At 39.1% G+C, this 26,322-nt stretch overlaps 1 protein-coding gene and 1 long non-coding RNA gene across 2 annotated transcripts in view; both read left to right on the top strand.

The window, feature by feature from the left end:
• The window catches only part of LOC101120769 (ankyrin repeat domain-containing protein 26-like), a 49,088-nt gene extending 39,877 nt beyond the window's left edge, over positions 1–9,211 (top strand). Inside the window, exons 14-18 of the mRNA XM_060396841.1 lie at positions 23–175; positions 3,445–3,614; positions 4,864–5,092; positions 7,780–7,825; positions 8,969–9,211. Of these exons, the coding sequence (XP_060252824.1) occupies positions 23–175; positions 3,445–3,614; positions 4,864–5,092; positions 7,780–7,825; positions 8,969–9,102 (732 nt within the window). The 3' untranslated portion in view covers positions 9,103–9,211. The remainder of the gene's footprint in view (positions 1–22; positions 176–3,444; positions 3,615–4,863; positions 5,093–7,779; positions 7,826–8,968) is intronic.
• Positions 9,212–9,901: 690 nt separating this feature from the next.
• On the top strand, positions 9,902–18,941 carry LOC132657553 (uncharacterized). Its single transcript, XR_009595912.1, has 2 exons — positions 9,902–10,339; positions 12,795–18,941. It is a non-coding gene; the product is annotated as an uncharacterized LOC132657553 (long non-coding RNA).
• The last annotated feature ends 7,381 nt before the right edge of the window (positions 18,942–26,322 follow it).

Below are 26,322 nucleotides of genomic sequence, written 5' to 3'. Positions count from 1 at the left end.
CAGTGACAGAGTGTCTTACTAGGCAGTTGTGAGACAACTTCAACAAGAACTGGCTGATGCCCTGCAAAAGAAGTCTATGTCAGAGGCTTCACTGGAAATCATGTCAAGTTATTTGGCTAAATTAGAGGCTGAGACACAGGATTTCAAGAACAACTTACATCAACCCACAAGTCAGGTATGTATGAAATTGACGTGTCAACAGTTGATATGTAGGATGAAGGGTTTTAGGACACTCATTTTCATGGTCAGCTTTCTTTTGTATTTTTGTTACAAGTAATTCACTACAATTTTCTTATCTTTATAATGCACTCATTTCTTAAACCCTGACTTTCATTCTGCCATTTGCATTATATGTATTTTTTCTTATATTATTTACCCTTAGGAAAGTTGAGAATTGTGCCTCACTGTTCACACAAGTTGAGAGATATTTTTTTATTTAAAATAATACTTTTTTTTGTAGTGATAGTTGTATTACATAATGAGGCTAGCCAGATAAAATCAAAGGATAATGTTTAATGGAAGGTTCCAGAAAATTATCATTTCTCATCTTTCTTTTTATGACTGGCTGTAGAGTTCTGTATTTATTTATTTCATGGATTTCAGAATAACTTGTGCAGAAAGGGTATTACAAAAACCAGGTGAAATATAGGCATTGCCTTCTTTCCTTTTCATTTTAAGTATATTTCAAAAGCATGGAGGTTCTCAGATGATGTATAGTACGTACATCCAAACTAGAGAATTAAGATTATTTAGATCCTACCATTGGATTTTTTTTAAGCTATTGAGAAATAATTCACATATCATAGAATTTACCCACTCAACATGTGTAGTTCAATATCTCTTAGTCTAGGGATGTGTCACCTGTGACCACAGTCAATTTTAGAGCCTTTCCATCACCCCACAAAAGAAACCCTGTATCCCTTAGCCACCACCTATGGCCTTCCATCCCTCAGCCCCAGGCAACCCCTAGTCTAATATCTGTCTCTGTAGACATGCCTGTTCTGGGTATTTTATATAAATGCAATCATACAATATGTGCTTCTTTGGGATTAGCTTTTCTCATCTGACGTCACGTTTTCAAGGTTCATCTGTGTGATTGCACATATCAGTTCTTCTGTTTGTTGTTTGTCAATCAATCAATAGTATGTGACTAAGCCATGTGTCCATCATCAGTTGATGGAGCTTTGGGTTGTTTCCACTTTGGGGCAATTAATAATGCTGCTGTGAATACTGATTTACACATTTTTGTGTGGACATGTTATTTCCCTGTGGTTGAATTTTATCCTCAGAGGTAACTGGCTGATTTCAGCTTTCTCTGCCCTTGCTCAGGCTATCCTTACAGTTTCTTTTCCTCTTGACTGCTGCTGCTGCTGCTGCTGCTAAGTCACTTCAGTCGTGTCCGGCTCTGTGTGACCCCATAGACAGCAGCCCATCAGGCTCCCCTGTCCCTGGAATTCTCCAGGCAAGAACACTGGAGTGGGTTGCCATTTCCTTCTCCAACGCATGAAAGTGAAAAGTGAAAGTGAAGTCACTCAGTCGTGTCTGACTCTTCGCAACCCCATGGACTGCAGCCTATCAGGCTCCTCCATCCATGGGATTTTCCAGGCAAGAGTACTGGAGTGGGGTGCCATCACCTTCTCCGTTTCCTCTTGACTAGGCCTCCATTATTTGAGACTTGGTGCCCCGTCTCTCCTCCTTCGTGGAGCTTTCCTGAATGTCCACCTCTCATGGAGCCTTTTCACTTCAGCCATTGTTATCTAGTCTCTGAGGAAGAGTTTAACCCCTAATTTTATACTGTTGCCATTTTTTTCCATGAGGGGGAATCTTGTCTAAGTATACATTGGTGTTATAGGGAATATTTTAAGATATGCATAGCACTTGTCTTGCATAAAAGGACAGTAACAAAGGATTACAAGAATGAGGCATTTTTTGTTGTTGCTGTTCAGAAAAATGTATGGATCATCTCTGTAAACTATTAGGAGATGGGATATCTTTATCTTTGCAAATCATTTCTCTTTGGATTGCAATTCAAATTAGCAAAAAGTCTTTGTAGTTCAGAAAAAGGCTATGGGATTAAACTCTGTATTTATAAGATTTATTAATTAGAGTCTTATTCTCACAGACCTCTTTTGGGAGGCATTTATTAACTTAGCCCTAGATAACTCAATATAGTATCTTTTAAACTACTTTAAAACCCTGGGTCATTAAGATGGGGGAAGGATTAAGAGACGTTCTACTAAGAGGGGACTTGTAGCCATTTTATGGAGGAAAGATAGAAAAATATTATTGTAGAACAATAAAAGAGTATAAAATCAAGTGCAAATGTTGTTTGACAAAGATGAGAGTGAAGAATATATTTTGTGAATCTTGGTGGTGTGAACATCTTTCTTGATTCTCTGAGTAATCCCTGGTCCTACATTCTACAATACACATACCATCCTTTTAGTTTGATCCTGGGTTTGAATTAGGCTGTGCTTAATCTACATTCCTCATTACCAAATAGGCTGTGCTTAATCTACATTCCTCATTACCAAATAGTCTCATTTTCTTCTTGAAGAGTGATGATTTTCCAGCAGAGCTGGAAACTGCATCTTCAAAATGTCTGCACATGGATGCAGAAAAATCAAGTATTTCAACAGAAGTTAATTTTCTATGATATGAATGCAAAGGAAATGTGAAAAAACTAGAGAGAAGAAAAAAAGTTGGAGCAAGATTTAGTGACTCTCAAAAGTCATATGAATGAATATGAAATGAATATGATAGGACACAGTCAAGTAGAGCAGTATCAGCAGGCTACTGAAGAAAGAGTGAGACAGAATCTTAAGCAGAGAAATGAAAAGAAGTCAACCTATCTTTGTAGGTTAATTTGTTGCTCTGTCATGTGCTTGAAGTCACTTTCACTGTATATTACATTTCAGACATATACAACTTGTGTGTTTCCTCTACCTCCCTTAGAGCAGTATGTTTTGTAGCTTTCTGGAAAGGAGGGCACTTGTTTTCCCTTTAAATATTTCAGTTTCCCCCACAGTTTTCACTAAATTGTCCTATCAGAATGATTCTCACTAGAGAATTCTCTTACTTATAAGACCAGTTGGTATAAAATAAGACCATTAGGAAGAAAAGAAAATATTGTGGTTTAGAACTGATGCCATCCTCTTGAATTATTCTAAAGTTGTCTCGTTCAATTTTTAAAATTTTAAGTTGATCCTCTTATTCTTTGAATTATCAGATTATATAAGTACTACTATAACAGTCATTCCACTTTAATTTTATAATTCATATTTAATTCACTTCACATTGATGATAATTGTTTTAAACTTCTGCTCTTTTTGTTTTCACCTTTGTAATCACTCTCTGAATCACTGACTCAAAACTAAAGGAAACAAATATAATTTTCCAGGTTATAATTATTTTAAAAATGTTATATATTTCAACTTGCCTTAGATACAAGCAGGATCTCAACAGATGGAACTCAGAATTAAAGACTTAGAATCTGAACTGTCTAAGATGAAAACTTTGCAAGAAGATTCTAATAAAGCTGAGTTGGAAAAATATAAGCATCTCTACCTAGTAGAACTTGAAGTTAGAAAGTCATTGCAAAATAAACTAGACAAGTAAGTCAAAACACAGAATCACAGAAAATAAATTTAGGTCATTAATTTGTCTCTAAAGCCTATTTTTATAGAGTGTGGTTTCTGAGATTATTAGGAAGTGACAGCTAACTGGATAGTCACTGCTAAGAGGGCACTTTAAGACAAACTATTAGTACTGTATCAAGTTTTTCCACACTATGTAGAGGCATGTTGGTGAAAAGGGGGGAAATTAACACAGGGGTGAAAGGCAGGATAAATCACAAAGTGGCTAGAAATAATATAGTGACCTTACCCAGGGAGTGTGTGGAAGATGGAAAAGAGCAGATCCCACCTGCAGTGGCTAGTCCAGCTTTCCCCACCATCTGAAAGCAAAGCATTCCTAGGACGCCTTTCATAAGCCAAAACAGCATAAAGCAAAGAAGCAGGTACCCGAGGACACATTCTGCTAGTCGATGCTAAAATGAATATGCCCAAGTGAAGCACAGGTGATCCCAGACAAGGTTCAGGGCTGTGGCGACTTGATGCTGAGATGTGGGGTGTGGCTCCCAGGGAAGGAGCACGGTGGGGCCAGTTTCCCTGCTTGGGGAGCACGATGCCTCTCACTCTAAAACGTACACTGCTGTTTAGAGTTTTGGCTTTTTAAATGAGACCAAAATTTGTCTTCAAATTTTTTTTTTTTTTTTTTTGGACCATCAGAAACAGGTGCTGACATAGGCCCATAGTAGAAGTGAAGTAACATAAAGTGGACTTTGGGAAAGCAGGGGATACTTATAATTATTCCTGGGGCTGTTTTAGCTCTTTTCAGTCTCATCCACTGACTTTCTCATCCTCCCCTTGACACTGTGGCTCTAGATGAGATCCCAGAGCCAAATGCTTAATTTCTCCAAGGTCATGAGTGAAACATATATACAAGGGTGGTGAAAGGAAACACTTGAAAGTAACTTTGTGGGACGGTGTGTTTCTTCATCCCTGAACTGTTTCCTGGAGGCAGGTGTGTCCCAGCGGCAACAGGTGTCACTGTGAGGCCACCTCGCTTTCTCTCTGATGACCTTTCTCTCCTCTCCCAGCTGTGGCTTGTTACTGGAGGAGCCCCAGACTCTTGTGTACTTTTTTAGAACAAGGTTACAGCTGTCATTGTTTACAGGAGGCCTGCTCTGTGTTTTCAGTGTTCAAACAGTTTAATGGGAATTCCGTTTACTCTATGGCAACCTTAAAAATGCAGATCACTTAGGGAAACATGAACGAAATTGGTGTTTTCCATCTTCCCCAGGACTGATGAGAGGCTGATAGAGACCAGGGCTGAACTTGAGGTGGAGAAGCAGCAGAACAGATCTATACACAGCACCCTTAGCACAAGGCCAGTCCTGGAGTCCTCTTCTGTTGGAAATTTCAATCCTGCTTCAGGGTTCAACACAAATGTTATTTCAAGAGCGAACAGAAGGTTTTCTACCTCAATCCCATGCCCTTCAAATGACAGCATGGAGACTTATTTGACCAAGGTTAGTTCTATTCTATTTTTTTCATTGGGTTTCCGATTTCTGATATGAATGATCCTTGTTTAAAATTTGGTGAACCTCTGCGTTGTTTTTTTTGACTTCTGCACACTAAGTAAAACCATACTTAACTGTGATAATCAAGGAGACATTTAATGATTTTTTTTGTCCTAGATCTCTCATTTTTAAGAGATACTTATTAAATTTTTAAATTTCTTGAAAAGCTGCATTTAAATTCAACTTTAGAAATGAAATCTTATTGTCTAGTAACCAAAAGTATACGTTCAGATGTTTGATTTACTTTCTAAATTATTTCACTTTGGCAGTGGTTCATAATCATTTCCAGGCTCTGCTGTACCCACCACAGTTTTTCTACCCCTAAGCATAAGTGAATGACTGGCATCTAAACACTAACCACATATAGATGTTTTTTATTTGAAGGAATCCTAGATAAATCCTTTTTATGAATTAAACAAACTTGTAATACTTAATCAAAGATTAATTTCTGGTTTTAGGTTAACATTTTTTGTTATTTTCTTATACAAGAGTACATCTTTAACTGCTATTTTACTTACAGAACTTTGATTTAAATTTCTAAAAAAAAATCTTGCTAAGCAGTTTTAGAATGTTTCTAAGTTTGTAGTTAAATCAAATATTTAAAAATTGCAAATGAAGCTCACTTTTGTCTCTATTTTGACATCACCTGAATGAATGATGACTGAGATAGCAATGATGGGGAGTCTTTAAATTGCAACTAGTTTTCATTGTGTAGTCATTATAATTAAAATATTCATTTCAGTCAGTGCACACGGGTTTTATGGTTTTGATGATGTTTTCATGATGTTGATGATGCAGAGAAAAATAGCCTTTGTTAAATGCAGTCGCAACCTGTTTTCTCATTTGGCTTCTTGCCATCATAGAAGAGCAGTCTAAGGTTTCTTCGAAAGCACTGCAGCTACGTTGGGTCTTAGTACTTGAGAGCCTTGAACCTGGAGGACGTGTTTTAGCTGTGCAGTCATAGCGGGCCTCCAAACACTTCATACCAAGTCAGACACTTCCCCACGCAGGCCTAAGAGGAGGAAGCAAATGCTTGACCCCATCCCAGGGGCAGGCTGCCTACTGTAAACCCAAGTTCACGGTGCTGTGGAAACATACATCTTTTCAAAAAGAGATTCGGAACCAAGCAAGCACTTCGTAGTTCCTTCTCCCAAACTCACCTGTTAGGTAAATCTCCTCGCTTCTCATAAGGAGGGTAGGAGTATAAGTCCTCCCCTTGAAACTTCAGGCTGAGGAAATGAAGTTCAACTGCAATTTCTGGCCAGATTTGGATTATAATTGAGATTACATGAATACTTTTTGTATACACCAACTGATGATGAGAGCTTGGATAGAAGTATGCTAAACAGTAAACAGAGATCTGTTGTGTGTTTTAAATTTTGTCCTCAATAACCCAAAATTTGGATAATTCATTCTTGACTCATTTTAGCAAGCCAGGTTTTATCTAGAGAAAATGAACAAACATCCTTTTAAGGTTGAATCTCTTCAGTTTTGGCCTGCTTGATCAACTAAAGATTTCTTCAAGTTCCCTGTCCTGTGTCTAAAAAATACTTATGCTTTCTAAATTAACTATACCAATTGCTACAAATCGGAATTTGATATTGATTTTATTCTTGTTCATGCATTTAAAACACATTTACTTAGAAAGTCATGTCATGCCACTAGCATTATTGAACTATATAGCATGGTTTTACATATTCATTTTATCTATGTTATTGTTTAAAATTTATGTGTTTTTTTTTTCCTTAATCTGAGGAAGTCGCTGGCATAGGACTCTGGACTCAGTAAGAAGGACATTGTTACTTCTTTTGTAGAATTAGGAACTTTGACTAAATCAATGATTCTCATACCTTAAAAAAAATTTTTTTTTTCCCCAAAGAAAACAACCTTTCTTTGAAAAAGAAAAAAAAGACTTCTGCGTGGAACCGTGTTATATAAAACAGAGCCGAGTATAGAGCCTTTTAGCTAAAGAGTGGCCGAGGCACTGCAGCTGTGACTTCTCTGGTCCTCAACCCTGCAGTGACCTCTGTGGGACCTTCCCCTTCTGTGAGACATAGTTCAGAAACTAACACTTATGAGAGAATCCTTCTTGCTAAACATCTTCAGAATTGAAACTTGCTGGTACATCGTTTCTTGTGTGTAACTTTCTCACCTTTCTGTCTTTTCGTTAAATGGAGAAGTGTAAAGAAAGTCACAGATGTGTTCTCCTTATTAACATTTGACTTCAGACTTCCTCCATTTGAACACGATCCTCACCAAAAATCAAAGGTCTCAGAAGTACATATTTAGGGCAGGAGCTGTTGGAGGAGAAGAAAGTAATCTTGTGGGTCATTCCTAGGATTATGGGTCATTCCCTAATTCTCTGAAATTATGTGTACTATAGACTGATATTTATTATACTTTTTATCAGATTAATCTAAATAGCATTCCATATATATGGTTCTTTTATCTATAAGCAGAATAAGTAGGAATTCATTTTCTTTTATTTATGTGATTTTTTTTTCTACTCAAGTAATCTTGAAGTTAAGTCTAGTCTCTGAAAGTATTATTTCAAAGTCACATTTAGTAAGTTTTATGTCATTCCTATGATAATATCTCGTTTATCTTAAACATAAATAATATTTGACTTATTTCAGATGCAGCAGGAGTTGGACAGGAGTATAACTAGAGAAATAAGAAAAGGTATGTTGCCAAAACATACGAATTAAATTTAGGCATTGATTTCTGAAATACTCTGTAAGCAGTAAATGGGATCTCTGTCCACTGTTTGGATAACAGATGGCATATTAAGTACTTTTTCTTATACATAGCTAATGAAAAATGTGAAAGTATGAGCAGTCATAGTAAAAAATATCCTTCTTCCTCATTTATTCATCATGTTCCATAGCCTGAAAAACAATCTCTAAAGGTCTATGTATTTCTTTTTATTTCTGGTTATATCCTTCTTCTACTTCCTCCATCCCTGTGAAACTATCTGCCTACACCTGACACTATTCTCAGAAAATGTGGAGTTCATCAATTTCTCAAGTGTTGGTAGTGGTTAAGGCTAAGAAATCCAGACTCAAGCAGTCACATTTGTGTAGCTGCCACTGGGTGGGTGATTTTAAAATTTCTGTCACTGACTTTGTCACCAGTTTATATTTTACTCTCAGGAAAAGCCCCAAACACCCACATCAATTTGGGTCCTGCCAAAGAAGCTGGCCTTATCTCTCTACCACCCTACTCTGCCCCTCAGCTCTGCATCTAACCAGGCAGACTGTGTAGGATCCCACAGGTGCGCTTCCTCTCTCTGGTCCTTGTATGTGCTTCTCCCCTCTATCTCTTGTACGTTTCCCTGTCCTTCAGGTAGCTACATATATATCACTTCCACCAAAAAGCTGGCAGTATTGACACAAAGCTGGCTGTCCCTTCTGAGTGTTCCTTGTGCCATCTTTTATATCTGTCTTTGTATTTATGACTCCGTATGGAGATTACCTGTTTGTCTATTTTTCCAGTTTGCATTTCATTTTTCAGGGTGGACTGGGTCACCTTCATCTTATAATTCCAGTGCTTGTCACTGTGCGCACCTTTGCACATAGTTACTGAGTAAATGAATGGAGGATGAGAAAACTAGAAACTCTGGTACTCAGTCATATGTGCGACCATGAGCAGATTATAAAATTGTAATCTTGTATTTTATGTCATGCGATCTATAGATATATTTCATTTTCCAGAACGCTAGGAAAGGTCTCAGGTTTTTGGCAGTTGTTTTGTTTTGTTTTTACTAATACTTAGTTAACTCAAGTATTTTGGGTAAAGAATATAATTCTTTCCTTTTCTTTCCAGTTGATGCTGAATTTGCATCTGATGCCTTTACAGTGTCTCAAGTATCTGCAGATGGGTCAAATGTGTATGATGACCAAATTTTGAAAACAAAAGCACAGTATACACAGATTTTGAAGGAAAAATTTATGATTTAGAATGATAAATCTTAAAAGTTTCCCTACTGGACTGTTTCCATGACATTTCATTGTTTCCCATTAAAGATGATGAGAAAAATCTTTATTAAAGGAAAGTATTTTTGTATTACTTCTGTATGATGAAAATTTATATAGCATTTTAAGTGATGTTTCTCTGCATCTAACTTACTTTTAAGCAGATTTAAAAACCAACACTGCTGAGTCTTCCATATTCTAAGCAATAGTGTAGTCATTCAATCATGTCCGTCTGTTTGCAACCCCATGGACTGTAGCCCACCAGGCTCTTCTGTCCATGGAACTCTCCAGGCAGGAATATTGGAGCAGGGAGCCATTCCCTCTCCAGGGAGATCTTCCAGACCCTGGGATCAAACTCGGGTCATGTGCATTGCAGGTGGATTCTTTACCATTTGAGCCTCCAGGGACACCCTTTACAAACTCAGACTGAGCCCTAATACCAGCTGTTTAAACAGCACCCAAAGAGCCAGACTTGTCATTAATTTTTAGTGATGTTGATTGATAGCTTTTTTGTATGTCCCACTTTTTATCACTATATATAAACCAAAGATTTAGATACTGGTATTATGGCTACCATCAATGTTTTGATGTATTACAATTGTTTATAGAGGCATAAAACTTACTATATATAACTTTAAGCACAGATTCATAGGTCCTTCCTCATGGATGAATAATGTTTGCCTGAGTTTTCGCCTTTTAAATGAATGAACTTAAAAATTTTTTTTATTTTAATTAGAGGATAATTACTCTACAATATTGTGATGGTTTTCCGCCATACATTTACTTGAATCGGCCATAGGTATGCACATGTCCCCTCCCTCTTGAACCTCCCTCCCACTTCCCTCCCCTTTCCACCCCTCTAGGTTGTCACAAAGCACCAGCCTTGAGTTCCCTGCATCATACAGCAAATTCCAAAAAGAAACATGTACCCCAGTGTTCATTGCAGCACTATTTACAATAGCTAGGACATGGAAGTAACCTGCTGCTGCTGCTGCTGCTAAGTCGCTTCTGTCGTGTCCAACTCTGTGCAACCCCATAGACAGCAGCCCACCAGGCTCCTCTGTCCCTGGGATTCTCCAAGCAAGAATACTGGAGTGGGTTGCCATGTCCTTCTCCAATGCATGAAAGTGAAAAGTGAAAGTGAAGTCACTCAGTTGTGTCCCGCTCTTAGAGACCCCATGGACTGCAGCCTACCAGGTTCTCCATCCATGGGATTTTCCAGGTAAGAGTAGTGGAGTGGGTTGCCATTGCCTTCTCTGATGGAAGTAACCTAGATGACCATTAACAGATGAATGGATAAAGAAGCTGTGTATTATTCAGCTATAAAAAGGAATGCATTTGAGTCAGTTTTAATTGACTTTTGATTTACTTTTGGAGACAGTGTTAAAATTAGAGAAAATTCCTCATGGATAAAAAAGATTTGCTTCAGAATTTCACCTTTGCTTTACCTATCTATCTACCTATCTAGCTAGCTATTTTTGCTTTGCTTTTTGGAAAAAGTCTTGGAAAAAGACTTTTCATTTTGGAAAAAGCACCAGACAAACAAACATTTTCACAAAACTCCCTTATCTCCCATATATCCACCTGAGGTACCATTTATCTTTCCTATATGTTATTTGTTCTCCCATTAGTATCCCTCCTCACCCAATCACCTGTTTTTTACAAGATGCCTTTTTCTCCTACTCCCTGTCATTTGTTAAGTAGTATATCAACTCCCAGTAATTGCAGTAATGCTGAAGAAGCTGAAGTTGAACAGTTCTATGAAGACCTACAAGACCTTCTAGATAATTCTAGATAATTTGGGTGTTAATACAAATACCCAAAAAAGATGTCCTTTTCAGTATAGGGGACTGGAATGCAAAAGTAGAAAGTCACTAGATGCATGGGGTAACAGGCAAATTTGGCCTTGGAGTACAAAATGAAGCAGGGCAAAGGCTAATAGAGTTTAACCAAGAGAACGCAGTGATCATAGCAAACACCCTCTTCCAACAACACAAGAAAAGACTCTACACATGGACATCACCAGATGGTCACTACTGAAATCAGATTGATTACATTCTTTGCAGCCATTCAGGTATGATCTAAATCAAATACCTTATAATTATATAGTAGAAGTGTCAAATAGATGCAAAGGATTAGATCTGATAGACAGAGTGCCTGAAGATTATGAATGGAGGCTTGTGACATCGTACAGCCCCAAGAAAAAGAAATGCAAAAAGGCAAAATGGTTGTCTGAGGAGGCCTTACAAATAGCTGAGAAAAGACAAGAAGCTAAAGGCAAGGGAGAAAAGGAAAGATATACCTATTTGAATGCAGAGTTCCAAAGAATAGCAAGGAGAGATAAGAAAGACTTCCTCAGTGATCAATGCAAAGAAATAGAAGAAAACAATAGAATGGGAAAGAATACAGATCTCTCAAGAAAATTAGAGATATAAAAGGAACATCTCATGCAAAGATGGGCACAATAAAGGACAGAAATTGCCGGGGTCCAGCCCCGGTGGATCCAGGGAATTCGAAGGGTGGACAGAGTCGGCGAGGAAGAAACTTATTTATTTATTAATATAAGATTAGATTAGGGAGAAATAGTGTAGTAGGAAAATTAAGTGGAGAAAGAAGGCTGAATAACTTGGTTTACGTGGGAAGCCAATAAAGTTCCAGACAAGGAGCTTGCACCATCTAAGTTAGGCCACCAGTGTCCTCTTGAATATTGGGGGGGTGCCCCGCCTTGGGCTCCCCCTAGCGTGGATCTTAAAAGCCAGGACCAGTAATTAACATGGCGAGCCTCCACGCCCCAGATGGGAATTCAGCCAGAAATTAGGAGACACGGGGGAAACCAGTCCAGCGACTTGCCCGTCCTCTATTGTTCAGAGGGCCTTTTATACTTTTTGATTATACATAGAGATCAGTGGGTAACACAAAGTTATGCAGTGTTAGCAGCCCAGATCTTATCAAAACCAGGATTTTCTCTCTGCATACCTAGTTGTATACACAAGTCTTAGGTAATTTACATCATCTTCTGGCCAAAAGGGCCAATTAACATTTTACAGCCGTTTTTCTGATAAGGGTTTGTCAACCATAAGACTTATTTGTGTTGATCTTCCCAAAGTCTGGTGCCACTCTCAGAAAGCACTAAATAAAGTTACATTCTTACATAGCAAGGACACAAGAGGAGTGCAGTGATATATAACAAAGAGAAAAGTAATTAACTCAAAAGTCTAGTGTTGCTAACATCAAAACTATTATATATCTTTTCCATATCCAGTTTACATTGATTAACATCCTCCCAGGTGCCTAAAAGATAAAGAATATGGAGGCTTGGCGGCAATCATTGCGTCAATAGTGAAAACCCGTCACCAATATGATTTTTAGCTCTTTAGAAAAGGCTCTGTATCTTTAAGATGCTTTAAGCTTTGTGCCTCTGGCGTTTGGGGGGCTGTAAGCAATTCACAAGCTGTAAGAGATCCAGGGGAACCTGTTAGGCAAGCTAAAGAGTTATCAGAGGGGGTTTAACTGAAACATCCCTTTCAAATGCAGAAGACTAAAGCCCTGATTTGACTTTTTCCAGAGAATATCAGAAGAGTGGAAAAGCAGGTAGATTCTTATTTTGGGGGGGGTGGATGCTCAGGAAATTCCAGGGGGAACCCCTGAAGCTTGATCACGTCTTTGTGTTTTGTCAGGCTTCCTTCCTCATGACCTTGTAACGGGCGGGATTCCTCACGCTGGCTCCCGGCAAGAAATGGTATGGACCTACGAGAAGCAGAATATACTAAGAAGAGGTGGCAAGAACACACAGAAGAACTATACAAAAAAGATCTTCATGACCCAGATAAGCATGATAGTGTGATCACTCACCTAGAGCTAGACATCCTGGATGTGAAATCTAGTGGGCCTTAGGAAGCATCAATATGAACAAAGCTAGTGGAGGTGATGGAATTCCAGTTGAACTATTTCAAATCCTAACAGATGATGCTGTGAAAGTGCTGCACTCAATACACCAGCAAATTTGGACAACTCAGCAGTGGCCACAGGACTGGAAAAGGTCAGTTTTCATTTCAATCCCAGTGAAAGCCAATGCCAAAGAATGTTCAAACTAATGCACAATTGCACTCATCTCACACGCTAGCAAGTAATGCTCAAAATTCTCCAAGCCAGACTTCAACAGTACTTGAACCATGAACTTCCAGATATTCAAGCTGGATTTAGAAAAGGCAGAGGAACCAGAGATCAAATTGCCAACATCCATTGGATTATCAAAAAAGCAAGCAAGTTCCAGAAATACATCTACTTCTGCTTTATTGCCTACGCCAAAGCCTTTGACTGTGGGAATCACAACAAACTGGAAAATTCCTAAAGAGATGGGAATACCAGTCCACCTGACCTACCTCCTAAAAATCTGTATGCCGGTCAAGAAGCAACAATTAGAACTGGATGTGGAATAACAGACTGCTTCCACATCAGGAAAAGAGTACGTCAAGGCTGTATATTGTCACCATGCAAATTTAACTTATATACAGAGTACATCATGTGAAATGCCAGGCTGGATGAAGCACAAGCTGGAATCAAGATTGCTGGGAGAAATATCAATAATCTCAGGTATGCAGATGACACCACCCTTATGGCAGAAAATGAAGAAAAACTAAAGAGCCTCCTGATGAAAGTGAAAGAGGAGAGTGAAAATATTGGCTTAAAGCTCAACATTCAGAAAACTAAGATCACAACATCTGGTCCCATCACTTCATGGCAAATAAATGGGGAAACAATGGAAACAGTAAGACTTTATCTTTTGGGGCTCCAAAATCTCTGTAGATGTTGACTGCAGCCATAAAATTAAAAGATGCTTACTCCTTGGAAGAAAAGCTAGACGAACCTAGTTATCATATTAAAAAGCAGAGAGATTACTTTGCCAACAAAGGGCCATCTAGTCAAAGCTATGGTTTTTCCAGTAGTCGTGTTTGGATGTGAGAGTTGAACTATAAAGAAAGCTGCTACTGCTAAGTCACTTCAGTCGTGTTCGACTCTGTGCAACCCCACAGACGGCAGCCCATCAGGCTCCCCTGTCCCTGGGATTCTCCAGGCAAGAACACTGGAGTGGGTTGCCATTTCCTTCTCCTATGCATGAAAGTGAAAAGTGAAAGTGAGGTCACTCAGTCGTCTCCGACTCTTCACGATCCCATGGACTGCAGCCTTCCAGGCTCCTCCATCCATGGGATTTTCCAGGCAAGAGTCTTGGACTGGGGTGCCATCGCCTTCTCCAAAGAAAGGTGAGCACTGAAGAATTGAAGCTTTTGAACTGTGGTGTTGGAGAAGACTCTTGAGAGTCCCTTGGACTGCAAGGAGATCCAACCAGTCAATCCTAAAGTAAATCAGCCCTGAATATTCATTGGAAGGACTGATGCTGAAGCTGAAACTCCTAATACTTTGGCCACACGATGTGCAGAACTTACTCATTGGAAAACACCTTGATGCTGGGAAACATTGAAGGCAGGAGGAGAAGGGAATGACAGAGGATGAGATGGTTGGATGGCATCACTGACTCAATGAACATGAGTTTGAGTAAGCTCCAGGAGTTGGTGATGGACAGGGTGGCCTGGCACGCTGCAGCCCATGGGGTCGCAAAGAGTCTGATAGGACTGAGCAACTGAACTGAACGGACTGATATCAATTCCCAGTTTGAGTAAGCTCCAGGAGTTGGTGATGGACAGGGTGGCCTGGCACGCTGCAGCCCATGGGGTCGCAAAGAGTCTGATAGGACTGAGCAACTGAACTGAACGGACTGATATCAATTCCCAGTTGTAGTCACCCCTTCCAGTCACATTTCTTTGTGAACTTCTGCATGTTATTGTTATTGTTACCTTGCTCAGTCGTGTCCAACTCTTTGCGACCCCATGGATTGCAACACACCCTGCTTCCCTGTCCTTCACCATGTCCTGGAGTTTGCTCAAACTCACAGCCATCAAGCTGAAGATGCTGTCTAACCATCTCATCGTCTGTCGCCCCCTTCTCCTCTGTCCCTCAGTCTTTCGCAGCTTCAGGGTCTTTTCCAGTAAGTAGGCTCTTCACATCAAGTATCCAAAGTATTAGAGCTTCAGCATCAGTCGTTCCAATGAATATTCAGGGTTGATTTCTTTTAAGATTGACTGGTTCATTCTCGTTGCAGTCCAAGGGACTCTCAAGAGTCTTCTCCAGCACCACAGTATAAAAGCATCAATTCTTCAGCACTCACTCTAGTTTATAGTCCAACTCTCACATATGTACATGACTTCTGGAAAGCCTGAATATTTTGGAGAGTAATCTCTTGTCAGTTGCATCATTTGGAAATATTGTCCCCCTTTCTGTTGATTGTCTTCTGTCTTGTTTATGATATCTTTGCAAAAGCCTTTAAGTTTAATTAGGTCCCATTATTTTTGTTTACATATTCCTTACTCTAAGAGGTGGGTCAAAAAAGATGTTGCTGTGGTTTGTGGCAGAGAGTGTTCTGCCTGTGTTCTCCTCTAAGAATTTTATAGTGTCTGTCCTTACATTTAGGTCTTTAATCCATTTAGAGTTTATTTTTGTGGATGGTGTTAGGGAGTGTTCTGATTTCATGCTTATACATGTAGCTGTCCAGCTTTCTCATCTCAGCTTATTGAGGAGGCTGTCTTTTCTCCATTGCATCATCTTGCTTCCTTTGTCCTAGAATAATTGACCATAGGTGTGTGGGTTTCTTTCTGAACTGTCTATCCTGTTCCACTGAACTATGCCATATATTTTGGGTTTTGTGTCAGTACCAGTATTTTGATTACTGTAGCTTGTAGTGTAGTCTGAACTCAGGGAGCCTGATTCTGCCAGCTCCTGCTTTTCTTTCTCAAGATTGCTTTGGCTCTTCAGGATGTTTTGTATTTCCATACACACTGTAAAATTTTTTGTTCTAGTTCTGTGAAAAATGCCATTGGTAATTTGATAGAAATTGCATCGAAACTGTAGATTGCTTTGGGTAGTATAGTTATTTTGACAGCAGGAAACTGTTTATTCAGAGTGGTTCTAGGAATGTGGTGGCCACCTTGATATTCATTAAATCAGATCTGATTTTCCAGCCTGTGGCTCTTTGTGTCCTGCAGAAGGCGCCAAATGACTGGCCAGAGCTCTGATGCACGGGCTTGTCTTTGGAAAATATGAAATGTAATTATAAAAGGCCAGCATCTTAAACAAAGCATTCAATGGTCTGTCTGCAACCCTTTCTTTTGCTTCATTTTAGCATGACATGGGTCAAAATGAGAAGCAGACAGGAAAATGTTTGCCTCGCCTGGCATGTGGTAATATTGTGAAATATGAAAATGTAAGTCAAACACAGAGACAACCCAGTCAAACAGCTCCTAAACACAGAGCTGGTGTGAGGGTGGGAGTGTGTACTTTGTCTTCTGAGAAACATTATACAGTAAGAATGGAAGTTATGAAACATATTTCAAAATAAAAAGGTAAAGAGAAAATATTGTACAAAAACCTGTAAAAAGAATAAAAAGTTGGAGATGAAAGAGCGAGGAGAGCTCAAAGGTGCATGAGACCAGGGAACATGTACCGATGTGGGACCTCTAGGAGGTAAGATCCTATTCCTCTATTTCTTGCAGTTCTAATAATGATTGAATTTCAGATGAATATCATATAAACAGAGGACAAGAAAAATACACCAAGTCATCTGAAACCAATTCAATGGAATTCTTTATTTCAAAGGACTCTATATAATTGTTATATATTATATTTTACATATATCTTACATACTGCATTTTATATATTATATGTCTATGTATATAAATGACAATGTCAGGTGGTAAGTTTTGAATTTTCAGTGATACCACAGACAGTGTTGCAGGAATTTAAGAGGAAGTTGCGTGGACGTGCACTAGTGTGGTCAGGAGAGGACAACTCTGGGAGGGACTGGGACATGGCTTGGGCCCTGATTGATGAGGAGTGAACCAGATATTTGAGATGAATGAACAGAATTTGCTTCCTATGACAGTTGTTAACCAAGGATATTATGAACATCCATAAACCTACACTAAAGATAGCAGAGTGGCAAAGCATGGCCAGGGATTAAAAGAAGAATCTTGCTAACTACCTTTAGAGGAGTTATAAAGGATGAGAAGCCAGAAGTTTCTGGTTCAGCAACATATCTCCTTGTTTTTTCAGTGTTCTGAAGCTAATTGTACCATTTTTATAAAAATTTAATAAGTTGGTAAATGATAGGAAAGCTTGACATATTTATTGTGTATATATATACATATATGTATATAGTATTGTATATATATTCTGCTTTTCACAGATTCATATTTACATCATCCAGCTGCTTTAAAAAGTTAAAATTACGGTCATGACACATGAAGGATGTAGACAATTAGCATTTTAAGAAGAGAATCAGAATTCTGGAAATAAAAGCAAAAATAAACAAATGGGATCTAATTAAAATTAAAAGCTTCTGCACAACAAAGGAAAATATAAGCAAGGTAAAAAGACAGCCTTCTGAATGGGAGAAAATAATAGCAAACGAAGCAACTGACAAACAACTAATCTCAAAAATATACAAGCAACTTATGCAGTTCAATTCCAGAAAAATAAACGATCCAATCAAAAAATGGGCCGAAGAAGTAAATAGACATTTCTCCAAAGAAGACATACGGATGGCTAACAAACACATGAAAAGATGCTCAACATCACTCATTATTAGAGAAATGCAAATCAAAACCACAATGAGGTACCACTTCACACCAGTCAGAATGGCTGCGATCCAAAAGTCTGCAAGCAATAAATGCTGGAGAGGGTGTGGAGAAAAGGAACCCTCCTACACTGTTGGTGGGAATGCAAACTAGTACAGCCACTATGGAGAACAGTGTGGAGATTCCTTAAAAAATTGCAAATAGAACTACCTTATGACCCAGCAATCCCACTGCTGGGCATACACACCGAGGAAACCAGAATAGAAAGAGACACATGTACCCCAATGTTCATCGCAGCACTGTTTATAATAGCCAGGACATGGAAACAACCTAGATGTCCATCAGCAGATGAATGGATAAGAAAGCAGTGGTACATATACACAATGGAGTATTACTCAGCCATTAAAAAGAATACATTTGAATCAGTTCTAATGAGATGGATGAAACTGGAGCCGATTATACAGAGTGAAGTAAGCCAGAAAGAAAAACACCAATACAGTATACTAACACATATATATGGAATTTAGAAAGATGGTAATGGTGACCCTGTATGCAAGACAGCAAAAGAGACACAGATGTGTAGAGCAGACTTTTGAACTCTGAGGGAAAGGGAGAGGGTGGGATGATTTGGGAGAATGGCATTGAAACATGTGTACTATCATGTAAGAAACGAATCGCCAGTCTATGTTCAATGCAGGATACAGGATGCTTGGGGCTGGTGCATGGGGATGACCCAGAGAGATGGTATGGGGAGGGAGGTGGGAGGGCGGTTCATGTTTGGGAACTCAGGTACACCCGTGGTGGATTCATGTCAATGTATGGCAAAACCAATAGAGTATTGTAAAGTAAAATAAAGTAAAAATAAAAATTTTGAAACAGTTAAAAAAAAAAAAAGAAGAAGAAGAGAATCAGGACTATTTGAAACCAAAGGAGGAGCATTAGTCTAATTAAAAGTTACTTCTTATTTAATAAAAAGAGCTGTATTCCTCAAGATTTATGCTTAGACATATTATTATTTTTAGCTATAGTTTGCCTATCTCATTACATGAAAGAAATTTTAATCTAGCTACTTTGTTTTCCTCACCCCACTCTCCTTCCCCAGCCCTTCTACAAAGCATTAAAGATAAACTATTTAAGCCAAATTTGTCCAGGAGTTTTCACTGAGCACATAGAGTATCCTGCTCATGGCCTCGCTGTGTGGTGTTTATTTCCTGGCCCTTCACTGGCATGTTTCCCTGAACCTTAACATCTAGAACTCATGACCTGAAGTGCTGAGAGCTCTCCCCCTTCACCAAACCAAACCATTTGATTTCTGCTCTCCTGTCTTCCCATAAATGGGAGTTTGGGAGGATAATTTCCCAGGAAACCTCCAGTGGTTTTAAGATCAAAAACTAGTTTTGATGCCTTATCTTGTTTCTTCCAGCTGTTTTGATTTCTGTTCTCCTCAGTTTGCAGAGGCTTATAAAAATGCATCGGTTATTTTGCAGCTTCACAGGTGAGAACACAGGCTTCCCAAGGGCCAAGCCAGTTCCAGTTGAGGCTGGACCAGTCATCCATGTGGTTGGCCTCTGGCCCTCACCAGCACTCTCGTTCTGGGTTGAGTGAAGGCAGTGTGCAGAATAAAGGTACAGGCAGACACACTTCACAGTTCCTGTGTTCCAAGAGCAGAGATGCTCCACCAGCTTACTCTCCAACCTTCTTTCCCAGCAGATAGGACTGATTTGTTTGAGTTCTGAGCTGCAGTCACAGTGGAGAGTGTGACTGGATCTCCGTGCTAACCAAAATGTTCAACACTGGTGCATAGCATATTGACTGATTTCTAACTTGAAGTCCTAGAGTCTTCCTGGAGGAAAGGCTATCAGGGACTTGTTCTCGTGTATTGTCAGTGGTGGTGTCTTAGATCATATGCCTGCGATGTTCCAAAATGTGACCCAAGTCAGGGGACCCAGCCCTCTTTCCATGTAGTGAACAGATTCAGGGACATCTCTCCCTAGAAGTGGTACTTGAACTGTGTTTTCTCATCTTCATCATGATAATGTAGCCAACTCTTTGTGCTTGGCAATGAAAAGATGGACAATTCAAACCAGATGATTACAATCCACGTGGCTCCGGATGTAATAAAAAGCAGTCATTTGATGAGACACAGTCTCTTTCTCACACACACATACCACTCATATATGTTTGGATTTTAATTGTACTCTGCCTCTAATCATAGTCCTCTCTTGACTTGGCCTACACCGTCATGGACCATGGGGCCTAGAAAGACAGCTAGGGAGGTGCCAAACTGACCATCCACTGGTGGTTATTTGAGAGCTGATCATAAGGCTTCAAGTTCATGGCTGCAGTTGGGTGTTGCCCCCACATCAGTAGCACAGACACCTTCCTGTTGTACCAAAACGTCCATCTAAAAATGGATAATGTGAGCAGGAAGGCTGGGGCAAAGAGTATAACAGCCCTAGCAGGTAACAGTCCATGAAAACCAACCAATCTCAGGTCCCCTGAAGACTAGAGAGGCCTGTAGTTGTCATGAACAGGTCAGGCTACATATGAACTCACAGGAGACTCAGTTTGGAGCTCTGGGGAGCAGAGCAGAGGACTTAAAGTCTCTTTCTATACAACTGTGTATTCTTCAGGAGAAAAGATTGGGGTTGGGGAGCAAACTGGTTTCGGAAATTCTATGATAAAAAAAGTGAAACAGCTTTCTTTAGATTTTAATATTCTAGTTTGATTGCAAATCTCTAAAAAGGGGAAATAAAAAGGAGCTTTTCCTAAACGTTTTTCAAGTGGGTAGCCTTCACAGTTGGGCCCCCACATGCTTAGTGCTATGTGAATGCTTGCTAAGGTTACATCAATACATGGATTAAAAAGAAATCGAAGATCTCCAGCCTGCCTGCGCCCACTTTCCAGAGGTTGCTCTGCCAAGGGCTGAGAGGTGGTGAGCGGTCCCAGTGGGGTGGAGTGTCTCGCTTTCTACAAAGACCTCTCCATAAAGGTGAGACCTGCCTCTCTCCCTCTGCTTACTGTGATGAGTTTCTCCAGGGCTCACAGATTTCTCAGGTGCCAGATGGAGTGCTGTTTTTGAGAAAATAATGAGTCTATTCATTTAGTATTAAATCTTTTTGCAACTCAGATGATTTCTAATACTTTGCTTTCATGAAAATTGATGGACAGCCTAATTGAGCCTCAGAAATTAGATCGTTAAAAATCATGTTGAGGATAAATCACCCTATCAGAGGAAGCTCGGTAATGGACATTACTATGATAGAGTTCATTTCATTTTCATGTTAATCTTCATAAAAAAGATTTCATAGTGTGTACTATAACTGTAACAACAATAAATGTAAAATGAGAATAATGTTGGTGAGGCTTGAAATCTATTTTAAGAAATAGCTGCATCTTAATTTACTAAGTCTAATAAAAAGTGGTTTTTCCAATAAAACCGCACTTTTTATCTTTAATCAGTTTAGTCGTGCAATCGTGTCAGACTCTTTGTAACCCCTTGGACTGCAGCACGCCAGGCCTCCCTGTAAATCACCAACCTCCACAATTTAGTCAGACTCATGTCCATTGAGTCGGTGATGCCATCCAACCATCTCATCCTCTGTCGTCCCCTTCTCTTCCTGCCTTCAATCTTTCCCAGCATCAGGGTCTTCTCAAATGAGTCAGCTCTTCATTGGAGTTTCAGCTTCAATATCAGTTCTTGCAATGAATATTCAGAACTGATTCCCTGTAAGATGGACTGATTGGATCTCCTTGCAGTCCAAGGGACTCTCAAGAGCCTTCTCCAACACCATAGTTCAAAAGCATCGGTTCTTCGGCACCCAGCTTTCTTTATAGTCCAACTCTCACATCCATACATGACCACTGGAAAAACCATAGCCTTGACTAGACAGACGTTTGTTGGCAAAGTAATATCTCTGCTTTTTAATATGCTGTTTAGGTTGGTCATAACGTTTCTTCCAAGGAGCAAGCGTCTTTTAATCTCATGGGTGTAGTCACCATCTGCAGTGATTTTGGATCCCCCCAAAATACCACTGTTTCCACTGTTTGCCCATCTACTTGCCATGAAGTGATGGGACCAGATGCCATGATCTTAGTTTTCTGAATATTGAGCTTTACGCCAACTTTTTCGCTCTCCTCTTTCACTTTCATCAAGAGGCTCTTTAGTTTTTCTTCATTTTCTGCCATAAGGGTGGTATCATCTGCATATCTAAGGTTATTGATATTTCTCCCAGCAGTCTTGGTTTCAGCTTGTGCTTCATCAAGCCCAGTACTTCTCTTCATGTGCTCTGCATATAACTTAAATAAGCAAGGTGACAATATACAGCCTTGATGTACTCCTTTTCCTATTTGGAACCAATCTGCTATTCCATGTCCAGTTCTAACTGTTGCTTCCTGACCTGCATACAGATTTCTCAAGAGGCAGGTCAGGTGGTCTGGTATTCCCATCTCTTTAAGAATTTTCCACAGTCAAAGGCTATGGCATAGTCAATAAAGCAGAAATAGATATTTTTCTGGAACTCACTTCCTTTTTCGATGATCCAGTGGATGTTGGCAATTTGATGTCTGGCTCCTCTGCCTTTTCTAAATCCAGCTTGAACATATGGAAGTTCATGGTTCACATTCTGTTGAAGGCTAGCTTGGAGAATTTTGAGCTTTACTTTGCTAGCGTGTGAGATGAGTGCAATTGTGCAGTAGTTTGAGTATTCTTTGTCATTGCCTTTCTTTGGGATTGGTATGAAAACTGACCATTTCCAGTCCTGAGTTTTCCAAATTTGCTGGCACATTGAGTGCAGCACTTTCATGGCATCATCTTTTAGGATTTGAAAGAGCTCAACTGGAATTCCATCACCTCCACTAGCTTTGGTCGTAATGATGCTTCCTAAGGCCCACTTGACTTCACATTCCAGGATGTCTGGCTCTAGGTGAGTGATTACACCATCGTGATTATCTGGGTTATGAGGATCTTTTTTGTATAGTTCTTCTGTGTATTCTTGCTACCTCTTCTTAATATCTTCTCCTTCTGTTAGGTCCATACCATTTCCATCCTTTATTGTGCCCACCTTTGCATGAAGTGTTCCCTTGCTATCTCTAATTTTTTCGAAGAGATCTAGTCTTTCCCATTCTATTGTTTCCCTCTATTTCTTTACACTGATTGCTGAGGAAGGCTTTCTTATTTCTCCTTGCTATTCTTTGGAACTCTGCATTCAAATGGGTATATTTTTTGTTTTCTCTTCTTTTCACTTCTCTTCTTTTCACAGCTATTTGTAAGGCTTCCTCAGACAGCCATTTGCTTTTTTGCATTTCTTTTTCTTGGGCATGGTCTTGATCCCTGTCTCCTGTACAGTGTCACAAACCTCTGTCCATAGTTCTTCAGGTACTCTGTCTATCAGGTCTAATCCCTTCAATCTATTTCTCACTTCCACTTTTAATCATAAGGGATTTGATTTAGGTCATACCTGAATGGTCTAGTGGTTTTCCTACTTTCTTCAATTTAAGTCTAAATTTGCAATAAGGAGTTCATGATCTGAGCCACAGTCAGCTCCCAGTCTTGTTTTTGCTGACTGTATACAGCAAAAGCTCTATTGTCAAAGGCTAATTGCCCAGAGAACACAGTGGCCATAGCAGACACCCTTTTCCAACAACACAAGAGAAGACTCTACACATGGACATCATATCTTTGAATACCACCAATGAAAGTGGGCATCCTTATCTTGTTCCTGATCTTAGAGAGAAAGCTTTCTTTTTTTTCACCATTGAGTATAACATTAGCCATACAGTTTTCATAATTGCCTTTATAATTTTGAGGAACTTTCCTTCCATTCCTTGTTTTTGAGAGTTCTTATCATGAAAAGACATTGAGTTTTGTCAAGTGCCTTGTCTGTACCTTTTGAGAGATTCATATGGTTTTTATCCTTTTTCTGTTAGTGTGCTGTATTACATTGATTGATGCTCTCATGTTGAACACTCTTCCATTCCTGGGGTAAATCCCATATGGTCATGACGTATACTCCTTCTAATATGCTCATTGAATTGTGTTTGCTAGAATTTAGTTGAGGATTTTTGTATCGATATTAATAAGAGGTATTATCTGTAGCTTCCTTCTGATGTCTTAGTCTGGCATTGCTATCAGTGTAATCATGGCCTCATCAAAAGAGTTAGGAAGTGTTCCCTTCCTTTCAGTTTTTTGGAAGGGTTTGAAAAGAATTGGTGTTAATTCTTCTTTATATATTTGACAAAATTCACTAGTGAAGCCATCAATCCTGGACTTTATTTTGAAGGTAGGGGGAGGTTTTTGACTATGGATCAATCCTTTTACTTGTTACATGTTCTATTGAGAGTTTCATCTTGAGTCAGTGTATGTCTTTGTGTATTTCTAGGAATTTGTGTATTTTATCTATGTTATCCAGTTTCTTGGCATAGGTTGCTTATGGTAATCTCTTAAATCCTTTCTATTTCTGTAAATTCAGTAGGGAAATCCCCATTCATCATGTCTGATTTAGTTATTTGCATCTTTCTTTCCCCTTTATCACTCTAGATAAATGTCTTTCAATTTTGTTGATTTTTTAGATAACCAACTTTTGGCTTTGTTGGTTTTCTCTATTGTTTTTCTATTCTCAATTTTATTTATCACTGTTCTTGTTTTATTCCTTCCATTAGTTTTGTGTTTGGCCTTCTCTGCTTTTTCTGGTTCCACAAGGTGTCTAAATCCACAAGGTGGTTTGAGATTTTTTTCTGTTTTATGTAATGTAGTATAAATTTGCCTCTGGGCACTGGTGTCACTACATCTCATAAGTTTTATGGCATTTTGTATGTTTTCCTTTTCCTTATAGATTATCTGCCTAGATGTTTTCTCCATTATTGAAAGTGATGTATTGAATTTCCCAACTATTATTGAAGAGCTATATATTTCTCTCTATAATACTGTTAATATTTGCTTCATATATATTGGATCTCTGTTATGAAGTCCATTTATGGTTATAATTTTTATATCTTCTTGATTAATTGGCCCGTTTATAATGCCCTTTTATAATGCCCGTTTATAATGCCCTTATGTCTCAAAACTTCTAACAGTTTTTGAAATAGTCTATGTTGTCTGTTATAAATACAGGCACTCCTAGTCTCTTTTGGTTACTATTCATATGGAGTATCTTTTTCAGTCCTCTTAACTTTCAGTCTTTTTATGTCTTTTATGTCTTTGGTGTCTTTGGCTCTAAAGGGAATATCTTGTAAATAGCATATAGTTGAATCATGCGGTTTTATCCATTCTGAAAATATATCCTTTTGATCGGAAAGTTTAATCTGTTTAGATTTAAAATAATTGCTGACAAGGAAGGACTTACTTCTATTGTTTGGGTATTTAATATTCTGTATAAATTATAGCTTATTATCCTTCATGTCATCCATTGATGCCTTTTGGGGGGCCAAACCCAGGCCCCAGAAGTGAAAGCACTGAGGTGTCCTAACCATTGGACCACCCGGGAACTCCTGATTTATGCTTTCTTTAATGTGTAGTTTCTGTTTTTAATAATGAGCTGTTTTGATTGGTCATTTTGCTGCCAGTGATGCCCAAGTCAGCCTGAGCACTGGAATCACATGAAGACATTTCTAGACACATGGATTCTGCAACCTCTCTACAAACTGTAGATCAGAGTCTGCAGAGCTGTGTTCCAGGACTCCAGGAATCTAAAGTTCTAAAACTTTCCAAAGTCATTCTGATAAACTGTTTAAACAAAGTCCTTCTTGGGGACTAGAAAATCTGCAAGTGTGTTCACTAGTGTTCTACATTCATATCTTTCCTTCCATTGCCTATTGATTATTAAAATAAAGGTCATTTAGGGAGAATCAACACAGCAGCTAGTCAAAGTCAAATATCTCTAGCCAATAATATACTTCACTCCCCTCATCCTCTGAAAAATTTATACCACCAATCCAGAAACCTGAAAGACATAATAGGGCTAAACATGTCTTATGTAGCTTTTATCCTGTTAATCTTTCTGATTTTAAGGTTTAGTTGGTTAAGTCACTCAGTCTTTGTGACCCCATGGACTGTAGCCCACCAGGCTCCTCCGTCCATGGGATTCTCCAGGCAAGAATATCTGTGTTACTTTTATCTTAAACTCCTGTTAACCAATACTGTTGCTTTAAAAATGTATTGTGTGTTTGTGTGTGTTAGTCACTTAATCATGTCTGACTCTTTGTGACCCCATGGTCTGTACCCGCCAGGCCTCTCTGTCCATAGGATTCTCCAGGCAAGAATACTGGAGTGGATTGCCATTTCCTTTTTCAGGGGATCTGACCCAGGGATCAAATCCGGATCTCCTGCATTGAAGGCAGATTCTTTACCATCTTCAGCTCAGTTCAGTTCAGTCACTCAGTCGTGTCCAACTCTTTGTAACCCCATGAATCGCAGCACGCCAGGCCTCTCTGTCCATTACCATCTCCCAGAGTTCACTCAGACTCACATCCATCGAGTCCGTGATGCCATCCAGACATCTCATCCTCTGTCGTCCCCTTC

The sequence above is a fragment of the Ovis aries genome, chromosome 13, assembly GCF_016772045.2.
Source record: "Ovis aries strain OAR_USU_Benz2616 breed Rambouillet chromosome 13, ARS-UI_Ramb_v3.0, whole genome shotgun sequence".
In the NCBI taxonomy this organism is placed as follows: Eukaryota; Metazoa; Chordata; class Mammalia; order Artiodactyla; family Bovidae; genus Ovis; species Ovis aries.
The sequence above is the reverse complement of the archived record's forward strand: the minus strand, read 5'-3'. Positions and strand labels throughout refer to the sequence as shown.